We start from the raw sequence: 20,963 nt of genomic DNA on the forward strand, positions 1-20,963 counted from the left end.
ATAGACCAACCCCTACCTCTCTACAGCCTCCTTTAATGTACCTATAGAGAGCGATAAGGTCGCCCCTGAGCCTCCTCTTCTCCAGGCTGAACAACCCCAGCTCCCTCAGCCACTCCTTGTAAGACTTGTTCTCCAGACCCCTCACCAGCTTCGTTGCCCTTCTCTGGACTCTCTCGAGCACCTCCATGTCCTTCTTGTAGCGAGGGGCCCAAAACTGAACACAGTACTCAAGGTGCGGCCTCACCAGAGCCGAGTACAGGGGGACAATCACTTCCCTAGACCTGCTGGCCACACTGCTTCTTATACAAGCCAGGATGCTGTTGGTCTTCTTTGCCACCTGAGCACACTGCTGGCTCATATTCAGCTGACTATCAACCAATACTCCCAGGTCCTTCTCTGCCAGGCAGCTTTCCAGCCACTCATCTCCCAGCCTGTAGCTCTGCTTGGGGTTGTTATTCCCCAGGTGCAGGACCCGGCACTTGGCCTTGTTGAACTTCATACAGTTGGCCTCAGCCCATCGGTCCAGCCTATCCAGATCCTCCTGCAGAGCCTTCCTACCCACGAACAGATCGACACACGCACCTAACTTGGTGTCGTCTGCAAACTTACTGAGGGTGCACTCGATCCCCTCATCCAGATCATCGATAAATATATTAAAGAGGACTGGCCCCAGTACTGAGCCTTGGGGGACGCCACTAGTGACCAGCCTTCAACTGGATTTGACTCCATTCACCACAACTCTTTGGGCCCAGCTACCCAGCCAGTTTTCAACCCAACGAAGCGTACGCCTGTCCAAGCCACGAGCAGCCAGTTTTTTGAGGAGAATGTTGTGGGAAATGGTGTCAAAAGCCTTACTGAAGTCAAGGTAGACCACATCCACAGCCTTTCCCTCACCCACTAAGCATGTCACTTTGTCGTAGAAGGAGATCAGGTTCGTCAAGCAGGACCTGCCTTTCATAAACCCATGCTGACTGGGCTTGATCACCTAGTTGCCCTGCAAGTGCCGTGTGATGACACTCAAGATAATCTGCTCCATGAGCTTCCCTGGCACTGACGTCAAACTAACAGGCCTATAGTTCCCCGGGTCTACCCTCCGGCCCTTGTAGATGGGCGTTACATTTGCTAGCCGCCAGTCGACTGGGACCTCCCCTTATAGCCAGGACTGCCGATAAATGATGAAAAGCAGCTTGGCCAGCTCCTCCGCCAGTTCTCTCAGTACCCTCGGGTAGATCCCATCCGGCCCCATCGACTTGCGTACATCCAAGTGCTGTAGCAGGTTGCCAAACATTTACTCGTGGATAGTGAGGGCCACATCCTGCTCCCCATCCCCTTCCACCAGCTCAGGGTACTGGGTATCCAGAGAACAACTGGTTTTGCCACTAAAGACTGAGGCAAAGAAGGCATTAAGCACCTCAGCCTTTTCCTCATCTTTTATAACTAAGTTTCCCCCCGCATCCAGTAAAGGATGGAGATTCTCCTTAGTCCTCCTTTTGGTGTTGATGTATTTGTAAAAACATTTTTTGTTATCTTTAACAGCAGTAGCCAGATTGAGCAACAGATGAGCTTTGGCCTTTCTAATTTTGTCCCTGCACAGCCTCACAACATCCTTATAGTCCTCCTGAGTGGCCCGCCCTCTTTTCCAAAGATTATAAACCCTCTTTTTTCTCCTAAGCTCGAGCCACAACTCTCTGTTCAGCCAGGCCGGTCTTCTTCCGCGCCGGCTTGTCTTTGGGCACGTGGTGACAGACCACTCCTGAGCCATTAAGATTTCCTTCTTGAAGAGTGCCCAGCCTTCCTGGACTCCTTTGCCCTTCAGAGCCACCTCCCAAGGGACTCTGCCAACCAGTGTCCTGAACAGCTCAAAGTCAGCCCTCCAGAAGTCCAAGACAGCAGTTTTACTGGTCCCCTTCCTGACTTCACCAAGAATAGAGAACTCTACCATTTCATGGTCACTCTGCCCAAGACAGCTCCTGACCACCACATCTCCCACCAGTCCTTCTCTGTTTGTGAACAGAAGGTCAAGTGGGGCACCTCCCCTGGTAGGCTCTCTAACCAGCTGTGTCAAGAAGCTATCTTCCACGCTCTCCAGAAACCTCCTAGACTGCTTTCTCTGGGCTGTGTTGTGCTTCCAGGATATGTCTGGGAAGTTGAAGTCCCCCACAAGAACAAGCACTGATGATTTCGCAACTTCTGCCAGCTGCCTGTAGAACTCCCCATCTGTCTCCTCATCCTGGTTCGGCAGTCTATAAAAGACCCCCACCAGGATGATCACCTTGTTGGCCTTCCCACTGATCCTAACCCATAGGGACTCAACCTTATCATTCCCAGCCCCAAGTTCCACAACATCAAAACACTCTCTAATATAGAGAGCCACACCACCACCCCTTCTGTGCTGCCTGTCCCTTCTGAAGAGCCTATAGCCAGACATTGCAGCACTCCAGTCATGAGAGTGGTCCCACCACGTTTCTGTGATGGTGACCAAGTCATAGCCTGCCTGCTGCACAATGGCTTCCAGGTCCTCTTGTTTGTTACCCATGCTGCGTGCATTAGTGTAGATACACTTCATTTGGGCCATTGCCTTCTCCCCAGACCTTGCCATTGTTCCCCCAGCACAGCTCCAACAAGCCCTATTTCAGCCCCGTCCCCCTTCTTTTAAGTTTAAAGACCTCTCAGTGAGCCCTGCTAGCTCCTGGGCTAGGATCCGTTTTCCCCTTTCTCTCTGTGTCTGTATAATGTTATAACTCTCCAGTCTTTGTCATCCATTCACAGAGCTGCAGGCTGGTTGGGGTTCGGGGGGACCTCTGGGGGTCATCTGGTCCAGCCCCCCCTGCTTGGGCAGTGCCATCTAGGATAAATTGCCCAGAACCACGTCCAGGCAGCTTTGGAGGGTCTCCAGGGAGGGGAGGCTGCTGGTGCTCCATTGCATGCACAGTAGTGGGGTGCTTCCTAGCGTTCAGGGTGGACCACCTGGGTTCTGGTTTGTGCCTGTTGCCTCTTGTACTGGCACTGGGCACCGCTGGAGGCAGCATGGCTCCATCTTCAGTGCATCCTCCCTTCGGGTGTTTGTACGCATTGACTGTATCCCCCCGGGACTCCTCTTCTCCGTGCTGGGCAGTCCCATCTCTCTCAGCCTCTCCTCAGGGGAGGAGTGCTCCAGTCCCTTGATCACGTTGGTGGCCCTTGACTTTTGCACCAGGATGTGCTGGTTCTTCATGATCTCAGTAAAATAGGCACTCAGACTCTGCAAAGTGTCATTTAAAATACCATTTATTAGAGGTAACATAAAGAAGGAGAAGCTAGTATAGATAATCTTACATCCCTTCAGGTGCTGGGAACACTGGGTTGTGCAGATCCAAACAGGGCTCTGACCAGCATGCTGTTCAGATCCAATCCCTGGAAGGGATATAGGATTTTCTTAAAAGAAAACCACCCCATGCGTCCCTTCAACTGTCAGACAGAAAGGATGTACACATAAGAACTTCTTGCTGCAGGTTTAAAGACAAAGAAACCCAGGTGGCATGGTAACTGGTGACAAGCAGGAGCTGCCTACAGGTTTCCTAAATTACAGTGAGCTGGCAGTTTGTCCTGCAGCTTTGGCAAATGCACAGCACAGCCTGAAGGCAATACTGTACATCCAGCACATATCTGAGCCTGTGCAGGTGAACTGTGATTTGGGTCACTAACTTCCTTTCTCCTACAGAGAAAGGCTGAAAGAGCTGGGGCTGTTCAACCTGAAGAGGAGAGGGGCTCTGGGAAGACCTATTTGCAGCTTTTCAGTTCTTAAAGTGGGCTTATAAAAACTTTTTGCTCAGGCAGATAATGACAGGACAGGGGGAATGGTTTTAAATTAAAAGAGCATAGATTTAGATTAGAGGTTAGAAGGAAATGCTTCACTCAGAGGGTGGTGAGGCACTGGAACAGGTTGTCCAGAGAAGTTGTGGATGCTCCATCCCTGGAGGTGATTCAAGTCCAGGTTGGATGAGGCCCTGGGCATCCTGATCTAGTGTGAGGTTTCCCTGCCCATGGCAGACCAGTTGGAAATATGTTATCTTTAAGGTCTTTTCCATCCCAGGTCATTCTATGATCCTTGTGTGTCTCTTCCAACTCAGGATATTCTATGATTCTATGAAATCATTTGATACTGTCTCACACATCCTTGTCTCTAAAATGGAGAAACATAGTTGATGGATGGACCACTCAGTGGGTAACGAATAGGATGTGTGGTTGCACTCAAACAGTGAGACTGACTGGCTCAATGTCCAAGTGGAGACCAGTGATGAATGGTATCCCAGAAGGGTCTGTATTTGGACTGGTGTTATTTAACATATTTGTCAATGACATGGACAGTAGGATTGAGTGCACCCATGTTTGTTGATAACACTAAGATGAATGGTGTGGTTGAGACATGGGAGATGTGTCAAGGGATGCCATCCAGAGGGACCTTGACAGGCTTGAGAGGTGCACCTATGCAAACTTCATGAAGTTCAGCAAGGCCAAGTACACAAAGTCCTGCACCTGGGTCAGTATAATCCCAACCACATATACAGACTGGGTGGAGAATGGATTGAGAGCAGATCTGAGGAGAAGGACTTGGGGCTGTTGGTTGACGAGAAGCTTAATATGAGCCAGTGAGGCAATAATAATATGAGGCAATGTGCACTTGCAGCCCAGAAAGCCAACTGCATCCTGGGCTGCATCAAAAGAAGTGTGGCCAACAAGTTGAGAGAGGTTATTCTCACCTTCTGCTCTGCTCTCATGGGACCCCACCTAGAGCACTGCGTTCAGCTCTGGGGCCCCCAGCACAAGATGGACATGGGTGTATCAGAACAAGTTCAGCGGATGGCCACAAAGATGATCAAAGGGCTGAAGCACCTCTCCTGTGAAGACAGGCTGAGTGAATTGGGGCTGTTCAGCCTGGAGAAGAGAAGGCTCAGGGGAGACATTATAGTGGTCTTCCAGTAACTAAAGGGGGCCTAAAAGAAAGCTGGAGAGGTCCTCTTTATCAGGGAGTGTAGCGATAGGAGAAGGGGTAATGATTTTAAACTAAAAGAAGGTGGATCTAGATTATGTATAAGGAAGAAATTCTTTACTCAGAGGGTGATGAGGCAATGGAACACGTTGCCCAGAGAAGCTGTGGATGCCCCATTCCTGGAAGTGTTTAAGGTCAGGTTGGATGGGGCTTTGAGCAACCTGGTCTAGTGAAAAGTGTCCCTGCCCATGGCAGGGGGGTTGGAACAGATGATCTTTAAGGTCCTTTCCAACCCAAACCATTCTATAATTCTATTAGTACACTTCTGTCCTATAGAGCCATAATATATCAAGCAGTGCACTTAGTCAATGCATAAATTAAGTATCTGTTCATATATGTTTGCAGGGCAAATGGTAAACAACTACTGGTTGGAAAGAGAATGCCACTGTTTTGAGAAAGTAAAGTTTTAATTATGCAGTAGAAACAAAAGTTCTGAAAATATTTAAAGCACCATTAGAAAAAAAGTCAATAGCCATGCCAGATATTGACTGTTCTACACCAGTCATATGTCTTTGCATTTAATTTTAGTAAAGAGGATCTTACTTTCCACTGGGTTTTAACTGAAAGAATACTTAAACATCCCATACTAACACCTTGTCAGAGATGGCACACTTGGTCTGAGCCTTGTGAGCAGAGACCACACCTTACAGTGGGTGATAAGGCACATGCTGCTTTATGCCTGCACTGCATCCCACCTTGGTGTAGTTCATGGTCCTTCTGCCTTTACCATGGTCTTTGAGTCTCCTCAGAAGTTAAAATGACTTGCACTTGACATGACGTAGCACTCAAGACAGTTTAATCACAAAACTACTGAAGTGATATAGACATAGACAACAAACACCAAATTTCCCCAGTAAAAACAACACCACCAACACAAAAAGGCATGGTTCCTACTTAATAGATAGTCCACTGGTCCCTACAGTTTGTAGGAACTCTTTCCATAACCATTGCCCTGAGGGGTTTGGAAAGGACTTCAGTGGCTTGGGTAATAAGCCAAGGATAGAGACAAAGTTTAATTATGTAAAAATATCACATGCTGTGGTGGTTTTAGCTGAGATGATGATAATGAAGAGTCCAAAATTACAGCCCAGGAATGCTGATCATCAACAGAAAAGGTACACTGTGGGTCTGTAAGTGAAATAAAAATTTGCCTTGGCATCATTCATCTTCTAATGTATTTATGGAAGTGACTACATGGGACCGCTGTCATCTGAACAGAATAATTAGCCTGGACAGTTCAGGTTTTTACCACTGAGTATCAGAACCAAACACGGATGCTTGCATAAGGCGGGCTTTAACGATAGCATGTTTTAATGCAAGTCAAGTGATAATACTTCTATGGAAAAATAGACAGATATAGAATGCAGACATCTTTAAAAGCAAAATATTTTCCCATGAATATTTTCAAAGTATTTGTATTGCATTTTGACTACAACAGCATGAAAAACATATTGGTATTGTATTTATATTATAATAGCAATAGCTGTACAAAAATTCATCTTACAACTGTGTAACTTCAATCATAAAAGTTAACATACTTGATATATAAACAGCCCTTATTTGCAGTGAAGAGGCATATTTTCATGTATGATTCTCCAACCAGAAGCAACTATCAGGTAACTGTTAAAATTAAAAGCAATTAAGATTTTAAATAGGCAGTTATGGCAGGCATTGCCATAAACTGAAACAGAACAAAAAAGCTCCACTCCTATTCATTAGGCATTTGTCAAAATGTATACACTGCATGCTTTTCTTTGAATAGAAAAGCAATTATGTTTTTAATACACTTATATCCTACTCATCTCCTCATCATCCTAGGATAATGAGTCATTAGAAAAAAAGAATATTATATACAGCAATACAGCTTATTGTTCTGTGCAAATTATTATTGCATCAGCTGAGAATAAGTACCTGACAGTTAGGAAAGCTTAGTTGTCAGCAGTTTCTCTTTGTGCTTGTACTATCCATGCAATCCTCCAGAAGGCTCTCTCTTCATCTAGTCCTATTTTCTGCTATTACTAAACCTAAAGTTCATGACCCCTGCATCAGATATAGGCACAGAGGACACAATTTGATGACATAAAAAAAATCTCTGTATAGCTGTCATGTGACTGACTCCCATGAGGCATAGATGCATCTGAAGCAAGTCCAGAATGTACAATTACCATGACTACAGCAGAGTAACTTGTTTAATGCAGTAAATTGTTTGTTTAATGGGTAAAAATTACCAAAAAAAAGTATAAATGATTTTCATATAAATCAACATCAGTTGCTGGAGTACACAGTCAAGGCAGATAGTCTGGGGAGATCATTGGTTTTAAATGAGTGGAGTCAGAGTTCAGGCTGCTTTCTACAGATGACCTGATTATCCTCAAACCAATGCCAAGATAAAAATCATGCTTCCACACCCATAAAGCTACTATATTAGCTCTGAAAAGGGAGCTATGAAAAAACAACAGTATCCAAGGTGAAATGTTAGGCAAGGTTAAACTATCCGTATTTAAATGGTATATGCTATGTCCTTGTCCTCACCTACTGCAAGATGTCAGGAGAGTGACCCTCGCGGAGACCTCACACAGGCTGGGGCAACTGCAGTAGTCATCTCCGTGAGAAGTGAATCTTTCTCCTGCAATGATGTCCAGACTGGTGCCGACTATTAGCTCTGCTGGAGCCATTACCCCACAAGCCATAAACAGCATAAACAAAAGAAGGATAATTGGTTAAGAATGTTGAGAGGCTATATTTTTACTGCCCAAACAAATGGTTCTTTAAAGTAGGACTCTGCCATTCCTTATTATATTACTGTGTTTAAAGCAAATCTAAAAATAAATGAGTGTTTCACAGGTTATAAAGATAGAAGGCCAAAATTCTGCTCTGCAATAATTGTTATTTACAAAAGAAACAAAAGCAACTTGCATCATAATGTCTCTCCATTAAGTTTACAATCAACATTGTAATGGAAAAAATATTCTTTCTGTACATAGTTGGTTTGATTTGCTTCTCTGACAAAATTTCTACATACCTTGACATCCAAAGGAGAATTTAATAATAACTGTACTTTTCCGATATTAACGAATTGCTGTATTTGATCATCGTCAAAATAGGGAATATGCACACGAATGTGGGAGAACAGTTAATTGCTTGCTATCTTACAGTGATAGGGGCATGCCATTAATTCTCTAGCATATGGCACAAAATTATAGTCTATTGCTATGTTTTCATCATCTTAGAATGTTAATACTAGGTTACATTTTTTTGATACAAATTGAATAAAATATGTAAGAAATAAGATTCACATCCTGGTAAACAGTTTTTTGTTTTGTTTTCCTTTTTTTTTTAATATTAAACTTTAAAACACAAGTTAATAACATTTGCGGAGAAAACATTTTAATACTGTTAAAGGAAAGCAGGAACTAGTGATAAATAACTGCATGTATGCAGTACTAAAGTTACCCTGAAAAATCAAAGCTTTTGTTGGAAAGTTAAAGGCTTGGGATACTATAAGGCTTTCACAAACCATTTTATGATACCTTTGTGAATCCTAATGCACTATTACTAGAGTTTCTGGAAGAGGTTTATATCATACTGTGTTTACAGAAACACTATTTTAAAGGTTTTACAGTAAAAGATGGTATCGAGATAGCCCTTTTGATAAGAAGCAGAAATAAACTTAAGGAGAAATAAACAAAGCCTAAATTCTAAATATAATCACGCTCAGCACATGCTTGCTATACAGATCTATTTGATTGCTGATTCTCTAATGATATTGATGTGCTTTTAAGAGAAATACGCAATGCATGCTTTACAAATCATGATAAGTGTACACTGCAAATCTGTCTGATTGTTAAAATTTCTAATGATGATATCGATGTAATATTGACATGCCATTGAGAAAAAAAACAGCATGCAATGAATGGTTAAGATAGGATACGTCAGATATCTTTTTGATTGCTTAATTTCTAAAAAAGAATATAAACGTTTTAAAGGGAAGAAAAAAAAGCTTGCAACACATGTTGTATTAAATATATTATACTCCAATATTCTTCAAGCAGTATACATACATTTGCGTGTTTGTTCTAAAAACATTAAGTATAGCATTAAATCAATCCAGTATTTTAAAAATTTTGGCAACCGGGTTTTTCAAAAGGTTAAAAAAAGTTTATTTTTTTATATTTTTAAAATGTATTTTTATTAAATAAACAAATAATGCAGGTAGTGCAACCTGAAGAGCATTTAGAAAATAGTAAATGTAGAGCTTTAAATGCAATTTTTTTTCAAATGCTTTGCATTCTAAAATTGCTATTGATACTCTGGGGAAGAAGAAAACAAGAAGTGATACATAAATACTGAGGCAGAATGCTCAGAAGTTTTTATGGAGAATACTACTACAGGAGAAGAATTAAGTCTGCATCTGAGAATACTACAAACCAAATATCTTATTGTATTTGTTTTAGTAACCTACAAAGCCACAAATAAAATTCCCAATTTGTTCACAACTTTTCTTTCAAAGTTCCCTTCCCACTCTGTTACTCTCCCACGGGAAAAAAAAAAAAAAAAAAAAAAAAAGGCAAATAAACTGAGAACTTAGGTTGGGGGCAGGGAAAATGAGAAAAATAACAGCATAGTTGGACAGTTCCCAGTCGGCAAAACTCACACTTCAGAGAAAACACCGCATTTCATTTCCGATGTAAATTTCTGTTTCATCAACAATATAAGCGATTTAATAAAATACCGACTGATCCAAATCATATCAATCCTCAACTTCGGGTCCATGTTTGAGGCCCTTTTGTTATCTCGGAGGACATACTGCCATCTAGTGACTGCAAGAGCGTCGTCGATCAGAAATAAATTAACACCCTGATAGAGTTAGGAATTGTTTCAGACTGCCTGTTCTGCCCAGGGATCCTGCCGGTTCTGCTGTCCAAGATGGGTGTGACAGCTCTACTATCGGTCTTCCACAGACACTACAGAAAGGTGGGAGCACTGCTCACTACCTATCCCAGAAGTATATGTCAAATAAACATGCAGGATTGTCCTTCTTGATCAGTACAAAATAATAACAACAATAACAACATTATTATCATCATCATCACAGAATAAAGAACTTGTTTTCTCTAAAAAAGTAAAAAAAAATAAATTCTTCAAAACATTCTCCTAAAAAAGAGCATGGAGTACAATCTCCTATATGGGTAAAAGCATTGCCTCAGCCTGTTTTATTTTTATTGATGTTGTCACTTGTGATATTTGGACTTTTTCACTGCTGAAACCTGTAAAAGAACAGAATCCCAAATGCTATTATTTACTAGTCCACAATGAGAACAGGGAAGAGATGAAAACTTAAGCAATGGCAGCAACTGCCAAGCAAAGGGAGTGTTAAGTACTTATATAAAAGCAAAATGAAAAATAGGCAAAGCAGTAAGATCTGAGTGGTCAGTTCTGTCATCTTCAGGTGCTTACTTGTGTCTAATACACTTTCAAAAGTGGTGGGGAAAAAAAAGTTAATACACTAGAAAACAACCCTCATAATGATACAGGGACATCAAAACCTAGAATTATCCACTCCTGACAGTGCAAGAGCTGCCTAACTAATGGTGCCTTCCTTTATTATTGCTATTATTACTGCCTTCCAGTTCCACACATGCACTGGAATACATGGTATTGTGCAGCAAACTGAATGTTGTTTACATCAAGCCTTAACCTGTTCACCTCATCAGGCTACAGAAAAAGCAAAGCTACAAAGCTATAAGTTTAAAAAAAAAAAAAGGAAGAAAAAAGGAAAGAAGAAAAGAGGAAAGAAGAAAAAAGGAAAGAAGAAAAGAGGAAAGAAGAAAAAAGGAAAGAAGAAAAAAGGACACCACCACCACTGCCACAACCCAACACGTACTTGTGTTTGGGTAGGCATTTAGTCCATGGGAAAACATTTTAACAGATGACAATCATAGCCTGTGCAGGACGAAGGACTGGGAAGCTGATGTATTCTGCATTGACAGTTTTCATGTATATTGCTACGATTAACAGGACACAAGTGCAGAAAGAAGAGAATAATATCAGGCCAGGGAAACCCTTTTGTATACTCTAGGTAGTCACTACTGCTGCTTCGCTGAGGGTAGAAAGTGTACACAAAAAACACTCCCACCGAAGTGTTTCTATAGTATATCAACTTGAATAACTGAACAAGATAAACACATAATATTCTATTGGAGGTACTTAAGCAAAATGGCTGAAGCAACTTTCACAGGTCAATAAATTATAAGAACTCGCATGTAGCCTAGTGCAGACTAGAACTTAGCATTTTTTTTTTCTATTTAAAGCTAATATTTGCTCCACTGGAATATGACATTCAGGTGGTCTCCACACTCATGGATTTGCAAAACAGATTTTCCTAAAGAAAACTCTGAGATGCAAGTTACAAAACTGAAAAACTGAAAACTGAAAAGAAAAAAAATGAAAAGAAAAATAAGGGTAAGTATAGAGGGTGAGGTTACAAGCAGATCAGAGATTCATTCAGGTAGTTAGAAACCCAATTCCAAAGTATCCTGAGCAACAGGATTCCTCATCTTGCAGAAAAATAATCCAAAGCACCATGTTTATGTATTGGGTTTCAGTATTCAACTGTTATATAAATATTCTTGAAATATAACAGAGTATTAATCCATCAGATTTATCATGGAAGTACAGCTGTGTTCTGAAATGCATGATAATTACACCTTTGCTTTTAAAGATTGTTTCCTGTACTGGTTGAAAATATTGCAGATTTTTGGACTCTAATCTGGGTAACAATTCCTACACGCCTGATTTTGGTCACTTCAATTAATTATTAAAGGTGTAAACACCACAAGTTTAATAAATGCAATTTAAACACAATTAGATGGTCAGATTTATGAATAGGTTATATTAGAATTTAACTTCATCACAGAAATAATTAAGGGGGGGGAGGGGGGAAGGGAAGCAAGCTAAACCAGATAATTAAGAAAGAGTTGCAAAAAAAAACGGTTATGGAAAAAAATAAAAATCAAAATCAAGTAAGATCTGGTCAGTTTTCTACCACTGAGTATAATCACCTTGATCAGTAGAACTTTTAGTTTAAATTTTGTAATAAAAAGATTTTTAACAACATTAACTTTTTAATGTTAGAAATAAAGTTTTATTCCTTCCTAACATTATGCCTCTTTAGCCAATTAAAAATCAGTTCTCTTCTATGAGCACTTATGACAATATGAGGTCTGTGGGAAATTTCAGCTTTCCAACTCAGAATTAAAACAAACTGTGAAGTATTCTATTTCAATATCAAAATCACAGAAGACTGATACAGTTGTTACACCTTCAGTCAGTGCAGTAAGAATTGTTTCTTAGCTACCAGTTAATGGAGAAACTTGCAGTTTCAGCAGATAAAGGAGGAAGAAAACCTAAACATTTTAATCTTAGACAAAGCAGCAAGGTGAGGAAGGAGGTGCACTCAATGCAATATCACTTCCACTTGGTGTCACCTTTACAAAATTACAGATGAGTGGAAGACAACATCCTTACAAAGCTCAAGAAATAAAAATAGCATGGGTGGGAGTCTAAAATAAAATCAAATAAAAAGAAAATCTTTCAAATCTATGCAATTTCTTCTGGAAGCAAGAAAGTCACCTTCCATTACAGTGTCACATGTAGAGTTACTGCCTTCCAAGTTACTACATTCTGACAGAAATTTCCAAATATTCACTTGCCATTTAGTCATTTTTTCACCTGATGACTCCAAAATATATACCAGGAACAACAAATGAAACCTGACAATAAAGCTGACCTAGCATCAGAAAGCACCACCACTTCTGGTGCTGTAAAGGGAGGATTTGTCACCTCAGTGCACTACCATGCATCATTTCCCCTTCTGGTAGGGGCTGCTCTGGACAGACCAGCAGAGCAGAAATCCACAAGATTCTTGATCCTTCCTTCCAACAGCTTCTGTGGAAAGCCTGCAGCTCCCAACCACTTCACCACTTTACCCACAGTCATCAGTGGGTAGCTGGTTTGGGGACATGCAGGAAACAGCCAGTCAACCTGGGATGTGAATTTACTTTGTAGGAGCAGTATGTTAAATATATCCATAGCCAGTAAACATCATTTAAAGTATGAAGATTCTGTTTGGACAACTGTTATCAGTGCTCCTATCCAAAGCTACACTTGCTCTCTGCTCATGCAAGACCACAATGCTTAGGTTCTGTCTCCTAAATGAGCTGACTCCGTTCGTCTCTCACACTGCTTCTAGGTTGTTCAGAACAAAGTAAAAATTCAATGCACTTTTACCACAATCATACTTTTGCTGCTTTACTTATTCAGTTTTGCTCTGCTCACCACAGAAGAATAAGGTTATTCAGAAAAATGCAGAAGGAATGGTCAGATATTGAAGAGGCAGACAGTATAAGAACATAAGTGTTTGTTTCAAGAGTTATTAAAGAGCTCTGCAGGAAACCCCACCCTGTCAGCAGACCTGAATCTCATAAAATCCATCATCCAGTGGCAACCCTACAGATAAACCAAGTTTAACAAAATCCTGGAAATCTTAGGCATATCTTAAAGGAAGGTTAAACGAAGACTTCAAACCACCAAACAAAATCATTCTGAATAGTCAAGAATAGTAAAATCCACAGAAAAAAATTAAGTTTACAAAAATCATCTTTTTCTCTTACACAGAACCGACAGGTAAGATGATCAGAAGCCGTTTTTCTAACACAATTAAGAATACCAGAATATTAAATTAATTAACTGTTTTCTGTGGAAGACCAAATTATTTTTCACTACAACTAGAAAATTGTTTAAAACAGCACAGTAAGAAATTAACAGATCTTTGGATACAATAGTAGGTATGTCCAGAGCCGGTAAAAACTAGAGAGATAATAGATAAACAACTAAAATGTGTCAAAATAAAACATATGTCGAAATGTAGGTTTAAAAAAAAAAAAAGTAAAAATAGCAGAAACCAAATTTGTCTCCTTCAAATTTGTTACAGATGACAAAAGGTACAAGACTTCCCAGCAAAATAAGTGTATTGTCATGCTTGCCATAAAACCAACCATTTCTCAAGACTGTCATTCTCAGCACAAACTGTGCAGAAATACAGACAGAAGTACATCCATAAAGATGCAGCTGGAGGACAAAATTTTGATGATACAGAAACAAATATCTTTTGCTGAGTTACTTAATAATTTTGCCAGATTGTAAAGGAGATTAGTTTTTGACATAAACAGCAAGAACAGAAAGTGAATTCCAAAAAAGATGGTGAAATAGAGTGCAAAGCAGTTATAGCAATTAAAAAAAAAAAGTGTCCAGATGAAAGAAATTGAAGAAATTGTCTCCAGAAAAAAAAAAAAAAAGTCCCAAAGAGAAAATATTTTGAACTTTGAAGACATTAATCTGAGCTGAAGCAAGCAACCAGGGAAAATTTGGCAAGTTGTGTTAAGTAACGCTACAAGTTCATGTCTTCCAGAAGACAGGCACTTATGTTCTTCTCCAGGCTTTCCAACCACATGCTCATAGTAAAGCGATCACTAGGTCACTAGCATTAAAGTAAAAAATAAAAAATAATTGTTAAACATGTTAATGTGGGGTGTGGACTCCACATACGTACATACAAATTTTAAATGCATCAAGTAGGGTTTTTTTTATTACTTATTACTGAAAGTAGAGTAATATGAACTTCTAAAAAAGGGGGGAGGTTTATGATGTAAGAAGGGAAGCAAAACCAAAATACCAAAGCAAGCAAAGATACTCGCACTGTTATAACAAGTAGTATTCTCCAGCTGGATGCGTTTGTGCAGGTAAAAAATAAGAGCATAGTTACCAGTTCACAGAAACCAGTGATATGACCTTATTACTTTTTAACTACCTCCATTCTAGTTTACAATACACAGTCCTAACTGAGGAGGTAGAAGGCTGGTGCCTCACCCTTCTAAAGTGTTTGCTAAAACCAATGCAGAGACGCACACACTCCCTTGCTGGTCCAAGGATCAACTAAAGGAGCTAGGCAGCGGTTAAGCATTTAAACTTTTTCATCCAGATTCCAGCGCAAGAGCGTGAGCTGTTTCTTATTCTAATGCCCTTTCTACCCTCACCTGAAAACCCTGCAGGGTCAGGATAGCAAAGACCAGACATTATTTTTGGAAAAGGGAGGCAGGGAGCTCCCTCTTACACTGATTTGAGTATACATTGAGACGCACCAGACCTCCAGCCAAAAGAACACAAGGAAAGCAGAGATGACAATCCAGAGCCACACAGTGCCCCATCCTGCCCTGCACCTGCTGACTTACACTGCCCTAGGTTCTCAGTTTTTAAACTCAGCAGCAGTGCATGATGCTCACTCAGCAAATGTCCTGAGTGAGGTTTAGACTGAATGAGCTGAACTTTAAATACCGCTGTGGTGAGCCAGGTGCACATTTTAGGTTAACAGAGTGTTTGGCAATAAGACCAAGATCCTGCCTGCCCATGGCTCTCACAACAGAGTACCACTCAGCACATGCATCACAGCACTGTTGGAGCACACAGAAGTCCCTTGCGCTCTCTCCGTTACAGCTCTGTCGAAAATATCAACTATTGGTTCAATATCCTCATTCCTTTCTTCCATAACCTCGAAACCAGGCTTGGGATTCTGCCATCTTCTAACTAAACTGACACCAGGGACCTCTGATTAATGATAAATAGTCAGATTCGGAGTACAGATATAAACGTACTTTCAAACAAATCTATTGGTAATAGAGCAAAAATCTATTTTGACCTCCACAGCCTGAAGCATAATAGCTTTATCCAAATGTCATTGACTGGCCTGGGAAAATCAAGACCTCTGTCTTGCAAATCTTTGCTGTTTTGAAGTGCCTGGTTCAAGTAACCTCTATATATTGCTAAACTGTTTTCAGCAGTTTCTAACATTTGAACACAACACTCAACATTAATGCAGGGAGGACTCATGAGAGATTAAGAAAAAAATAAAAACAACCACTATTTCTTTTTTTTCCTTACTCACTAGTACCTCTATGATAAAGCTTAACACCCTAAACCTTGTAAAAGTAGATTTTCAAGTTCAGTTAACTCCCTAATTCTAGACATACCGCATCCACAGCACTGCCTATTCAATTCCCTAATTGAATTGTATTGTTGGTGGTGTTCTTTTTTTTTTAACTAATTATGAACCTTCATGTGCTAACTTCACGTAACTTAAGTACTCCTGAAAATGATCATTAGAAATGGCTTAAGATTTGGCACAAATTCTGCACATTATGGCTGTAAGAACTACCTGTTTAATCCTGGTGCTCTATCCACATATTGTAAAAGTTTAGACATTTCAAGTGAGTGATTTCTCTCTCTCAAGGGAGAGAGTCCCTGACATACCAAATAAACCATCTCCTTCCCCCATAAATGCTAAATAATTGCATCTCAATTCTTATGTCACTCTACATTTATGCAAAAATACTGTGGATGTTTATTTCGGTATGGTACACTTGCACGAGTGTTATAAGCTGAGACTTGAGGAAAATGAGCTTCCTGACCCTTCTAGAACATGGCAGCTGTCTAACAGGAAATGGCGTTAGTTTACACTAAAAATTATCTTCTGTAAAACCAGCTTATACAGAAACAGTTAACAGTATTATTTTGCATCTTACATGCACTTCCAACACACAATATTTATTTAAAGAATATTACTTTCCAGCATATCTTCTGAGTTCTTTTTTTTTTTTTTCCTAAGCAGTTAAGTGTTTACTGTTAGTTAGCATATTCGGTTATAGGAATAACAGAAGATGTTTTATTGTCAATTCAGGTTTGCATATGTGGTGCTTTCACACTGATGTGCAGCTAAACTCCACACTAGTCTATCACTCCCCCTCCTCCAAGGAAGAAAGGGGAGAAAATATGATTTAAATAAAAGGCTCAAGGTTTGAGATATGGACAGGTAGATCCCTCACCATTTACCATCACTGTCAAAACAAACTTAGAATAGGAAGTACCTAGGACTAACAGACTAGAGCAATAAGAAACTAAAAGCAAACTAAAAACACCTTTCTCCCATACACCCTCTCCTACCTCCTCCCCAGGAGTGGCACAGGGAACAGGTGTTGCAGTCAGTCCATAGCACTGTTGTTGCTGCTCCTTCACGGTCACTGTCTTTCCCTAATCCAGCATCCCTCCCACGGGATGAGGTTCTTCTCAAATTTATCCTACGTGAACTGCTTCAAGAACTGTTCCAGTATGGGTCCATCCTTCAGGAACAGACTGCATGGGCCACCCATGTGCGGCATCTCCCCCCAGATCCCCTGCTCCTTCATGGGCTCCTGCCCACAGGCTGCAGCTCCAGCCTGGGACCTGCTCCTGCGGGGGCTCTCCCTTGTTGTTGTAATTGGTTAAAACAATTATTTACAACAATATTTAGTCAACATAACAGGTGTTCACCTCCACTCCCATCTTTAGATTTGATACCATGCCCATAAAGAGCCTCAGCACTGGTGGCATAGTCTAGTCACCAGTAGCCAAATAAATACACAGTCATTGAATTTTCTTTTTTCTTTTTTTTTTTTTTTAAATGTAATCGCTTATCTCAGAAGTGCCCTACACAAAACAGAAATAATTCAGAATCAAGTCCATTTTGAAAACAGAGCCTTCCCTGAAGGATAAGGAAGAACATTAAAAGAAAGAAAAAAAAAAATATTTAACCCAATAAACCATCCTCTGAGCATCAATTCTGGAGAAGTAGGTTAAATGTAACATTATTCCTCCCCTTCCTAGATCAGGTCACTGCTCTGGTGTGCCCTGCAGTCCCAAAAGCTGCTGTACACAGCTGTACAACTATAATGAGTGGAGGCATTTACACATGGTTGATTGGGGGCAGGGGGAAATGGGAACTCTTGGAGCAGACATTTCCAGTGTGGGATAAAGAGTGCCTACAACATTTGGAGACTACTGTGTGGGATGCTGCAGAAAGAATTAAATTACATTAAAAAATAAAAATAGTAACGGATGCATTAAATTTCCCACATTGGTGTTGATTAGTTTCTTCCTCATTCTGTACGCTATTTAAAATTAACTATGTCAGGTGGGGTTGTGTCTTAATTTCATACTGCATACTGTAGAAGATGTTTGAGAGCTATGTAAAAGCAGTAACAATTAGTAAATTATTTCTTTAAGTGACATCACATCACAGGCCACAGGTTATCACAAGAAGAGAGCCCCCCCCCCCCCCCCCCAATTTATTTTATTTTTTTAAATAAGGAACCAACCCTTTATGCTTTTATGCTTTATTTCCTTGAGGAAACATCTGAAATGACTCCAAACCTTGTGGTTAGTTCCACCCCTTTCCAACAGTTAAAATGATATAAAAAAAAAATAAACAACATGAAAAGAACTTGGATGCCTTTCTGTATAAAAGTGTATAAAAATCCAAGAATAGGAGAAAAAAAGTTTCTTTTTTTTTGTTGTTGTTTGTTTGTTTTTAAAGTTGGATCACTTCTCAAAATGAGTTGGTTTTGGTAGTTTCACTGTGCATTCTGATAGTCTCCCCTGAACTATCAAACAAATCTCAAAGAGCTCCACATTTTAAGATTCATGTATAATCCAAGTCTGAAACCTTGCTTAGGGTCTCCATTCCTTAAGAATTTAAGAGGTCAAAATAACATGAAAACAGATAATGACAAACAAAGGTGCATTGCAAAAATCTCCATAATAGTTCCTATCGTATCCCATTGGTATTTCTGTCCATTTTGAAATACTCCACACTCTGAAAAGCCTTTTGCAGAGTGCTAAAATACATTATTTCCAATTACAAAGTTCAAAAGCATTTGTCATTTAAGAGTAACAAAATGTAATTTACTGTTTTAAAGTGTTAGTTTTTGTGTTCATTATAACAACAATTTGATGACTTTCTCTTGAGTATTCATAAATTCCTGCCTGCCAGATAATTATATTGTATTAATATGGTATAAATAAATGAAAGCAGTAATTATGATTTTATTATTTATTTTGCAGTTTACAGTTTGCTTCAGTGGTACAAAATTATCATATCTGAAACAATACCACATGGTAATTTATTTTAGGACTTGTCAGAACATACACATATGGAGACCCTACCCAGAATAATTGGATGGATAGCATAAAGCATATGTAGATTGGATTACTACACTCTCTGTTATTCCACAAGAATTACATAAAATGGCAGAAAATATGCCTTTTTTTCATCCTTGAAGTTTTAAATTAAAAAGAAAAGATACTGTATACATATTTGCCACCTGTCTATTACCATGCATACACTACATCATGTCATCAATTCTGAAGCTCCAAAGGAAATTCATGAGGATTAATGCAGAAGAAATAGTCCAAAATACCCAACTATAGAAGACATATAGAACACAGCAGCACACAACGTACAAGAGATGTTACAATACTCACTTCCGTTGCATTACCACTGCAGTCCCATCCAGGAATAGCTGAGTAGACTATATCTCAGAAGTAAAACTTCACTTTCTTATATCTAGAAGTTCACATAGGTTTCTCTCTGTGTGTAGGACTACCTCTTAGCCTCGGCCTTTTCTATCATATCCCAGTATTCATCTTTCAGTTGTAATTGCAGATCTCAACAGCAATGCAGGGCTTTCTTCCTGTATAAAGGACCACTGAAGTCAGTGCAGCTTCCTGGAAGTAAGCTGGATTTTCCAAGGTACCTTTAAGGAGGAGATACACAAAAGAGATCTGCAGACAGAGGATCAGACAGAAGTCTCTTCTCCTGAGCTTTTGAATGGCCCTGCCTCCCACCTGCCTGCATTTCCACCTCACAGGAACTGGCAAGGTTTCCAGATCACCTTACTACCATTAAGCAAGTATTACCAGAAATGGTAATCCACATTTCAGTAACAAAGACAAACAATCCCCTTGTGAGCAGCAAGTCCATGGCAGTTCAAAAAACCTCTTTGCTGTGACTCTTCCTTTGCTTTTGTTACACATGGTGCTCTCATCAGGAGTGCAAAGGAAGAGCAGGAACAGCTGAGCTACCAGGCTAAAAGTTTTCGTCATGGATGCAAGGCGGAGCCCAAGGGACTACAACAAGTGCAGGGGATAAGAGCAGCATAATTATTTCCAGAGAGGAATTGAGTATATGTGGTGAAGAACTTTACAGCCTACTTTTTTTGCATACTTTATTGCAATTTCTGTTTTGCATACCTTATGGCAATGATACTAATGCTAACACTAGCACCCCTATACCAGTATTTTGTCTGCAGGCTTCTGTATGATTTTACTAGATTATAATTATCTGTCATGGAGATAAAGGCAGCTGTTGGGGAGAAAACATTGTTCAATGGACCTTGCAAATTCATATTATCAAGTTCATTCAGCCAGACATTTTTAAAACCTTCATCCAAGGCACAAGTTTGATAATTAAGATCTTTCTACCAACTCCAAAGAGCCATCTCTGTACAAGTCATAGATAAAGGAGATAGCTGTAAAGTCAACTGAGAGTTCTATTCTTAAAATCTTCAGCTATTACAAACTGTAATTTTCAAACTGTAAATTTACAAAAATTTTCAAAGTTTTCATTAAGAAGAAAGGATAAACACTACAGTTAATGGGACAGCTCACTAAAGGTAATCAAAGCAAGGCATTCAAAAAAAAGAAACCACATACAAAAAACTTCAGACCTCTGGTCATTCTGTGAAAATTTTGATCACAATATAGTGTAGCTTAGCTGAAAAAATACTGGTCTTAAAACCCACTAATCTTTCCATATTACGTACATGTGCATAGTATCAAAGAGGAAGTATTATAAGGATTAGTGACCACGGAAGTAAAGATTTTTAATGAAGCTTTCATCCACCTATCATGACAGTAAAGTAAGCAAAACAAATATAATGAAGGTAAGCGGGCCAGCAGACATAAGAGGAGTGGTACCTTCTCGTGTCCTTTCTGGAAGTACTGTTGC

General features: G+C 39.9%; 1 protein-coding gene across 10 annotated transcripts in view; it reads right to left on the minus strand.

The window, feature by feature from the left end:
• Positions 1-511: 511 nt before the first annotated feature.
• The window catches only part of LOC308190081 (uncharacterized protein), a 29,444-nt gene continuing 8,992 nt past the window's right edge, over positions 512-20,963 (minus strand). For 5 of the 10 annotated variants that reach the window (XM_080581030.1, XM_080581028.1, XM_080581026.1 and 2 more), the window contains 3 exons: positions 19,439-19,710; positions 7,562-7,694; positions 512-3,241 (listed from right to left, as the gene is read on the minus strand). In XM_080581030.1, coding sequence (XP_080437156.1) covers positions 1,289-2,599 — 1,311 coding nt within the window. In that variant the 5' untranslated portion in view covers positions 2,600-3,241; positions 7,562-7,694; positions 19,439-19,710 and the 3' untranslated portion in view covers positions 512-1,288. Of the gene's footprint in view, positions 3,242-7,561; positions 7,695-19,438 lie in introns of all 10 variants that reach the window. The other 5 variants (XM_080581025.1, XM_080581032.1, XM_080581033.1 and 2 more) reach the window with 3 other exon arrangements.

Source organism: Anser brachyrhynchus (genome assembly GCF_964034855.1).
Source record: "Anser brachyrhynchus genome assembly, chromosome: 2".
Lineage (NCBI taxonomy): Eukaryota > Metazoa > Chordata > Aves > Anseriformes > Anatidae > Anser > Anser brachyrhynchus.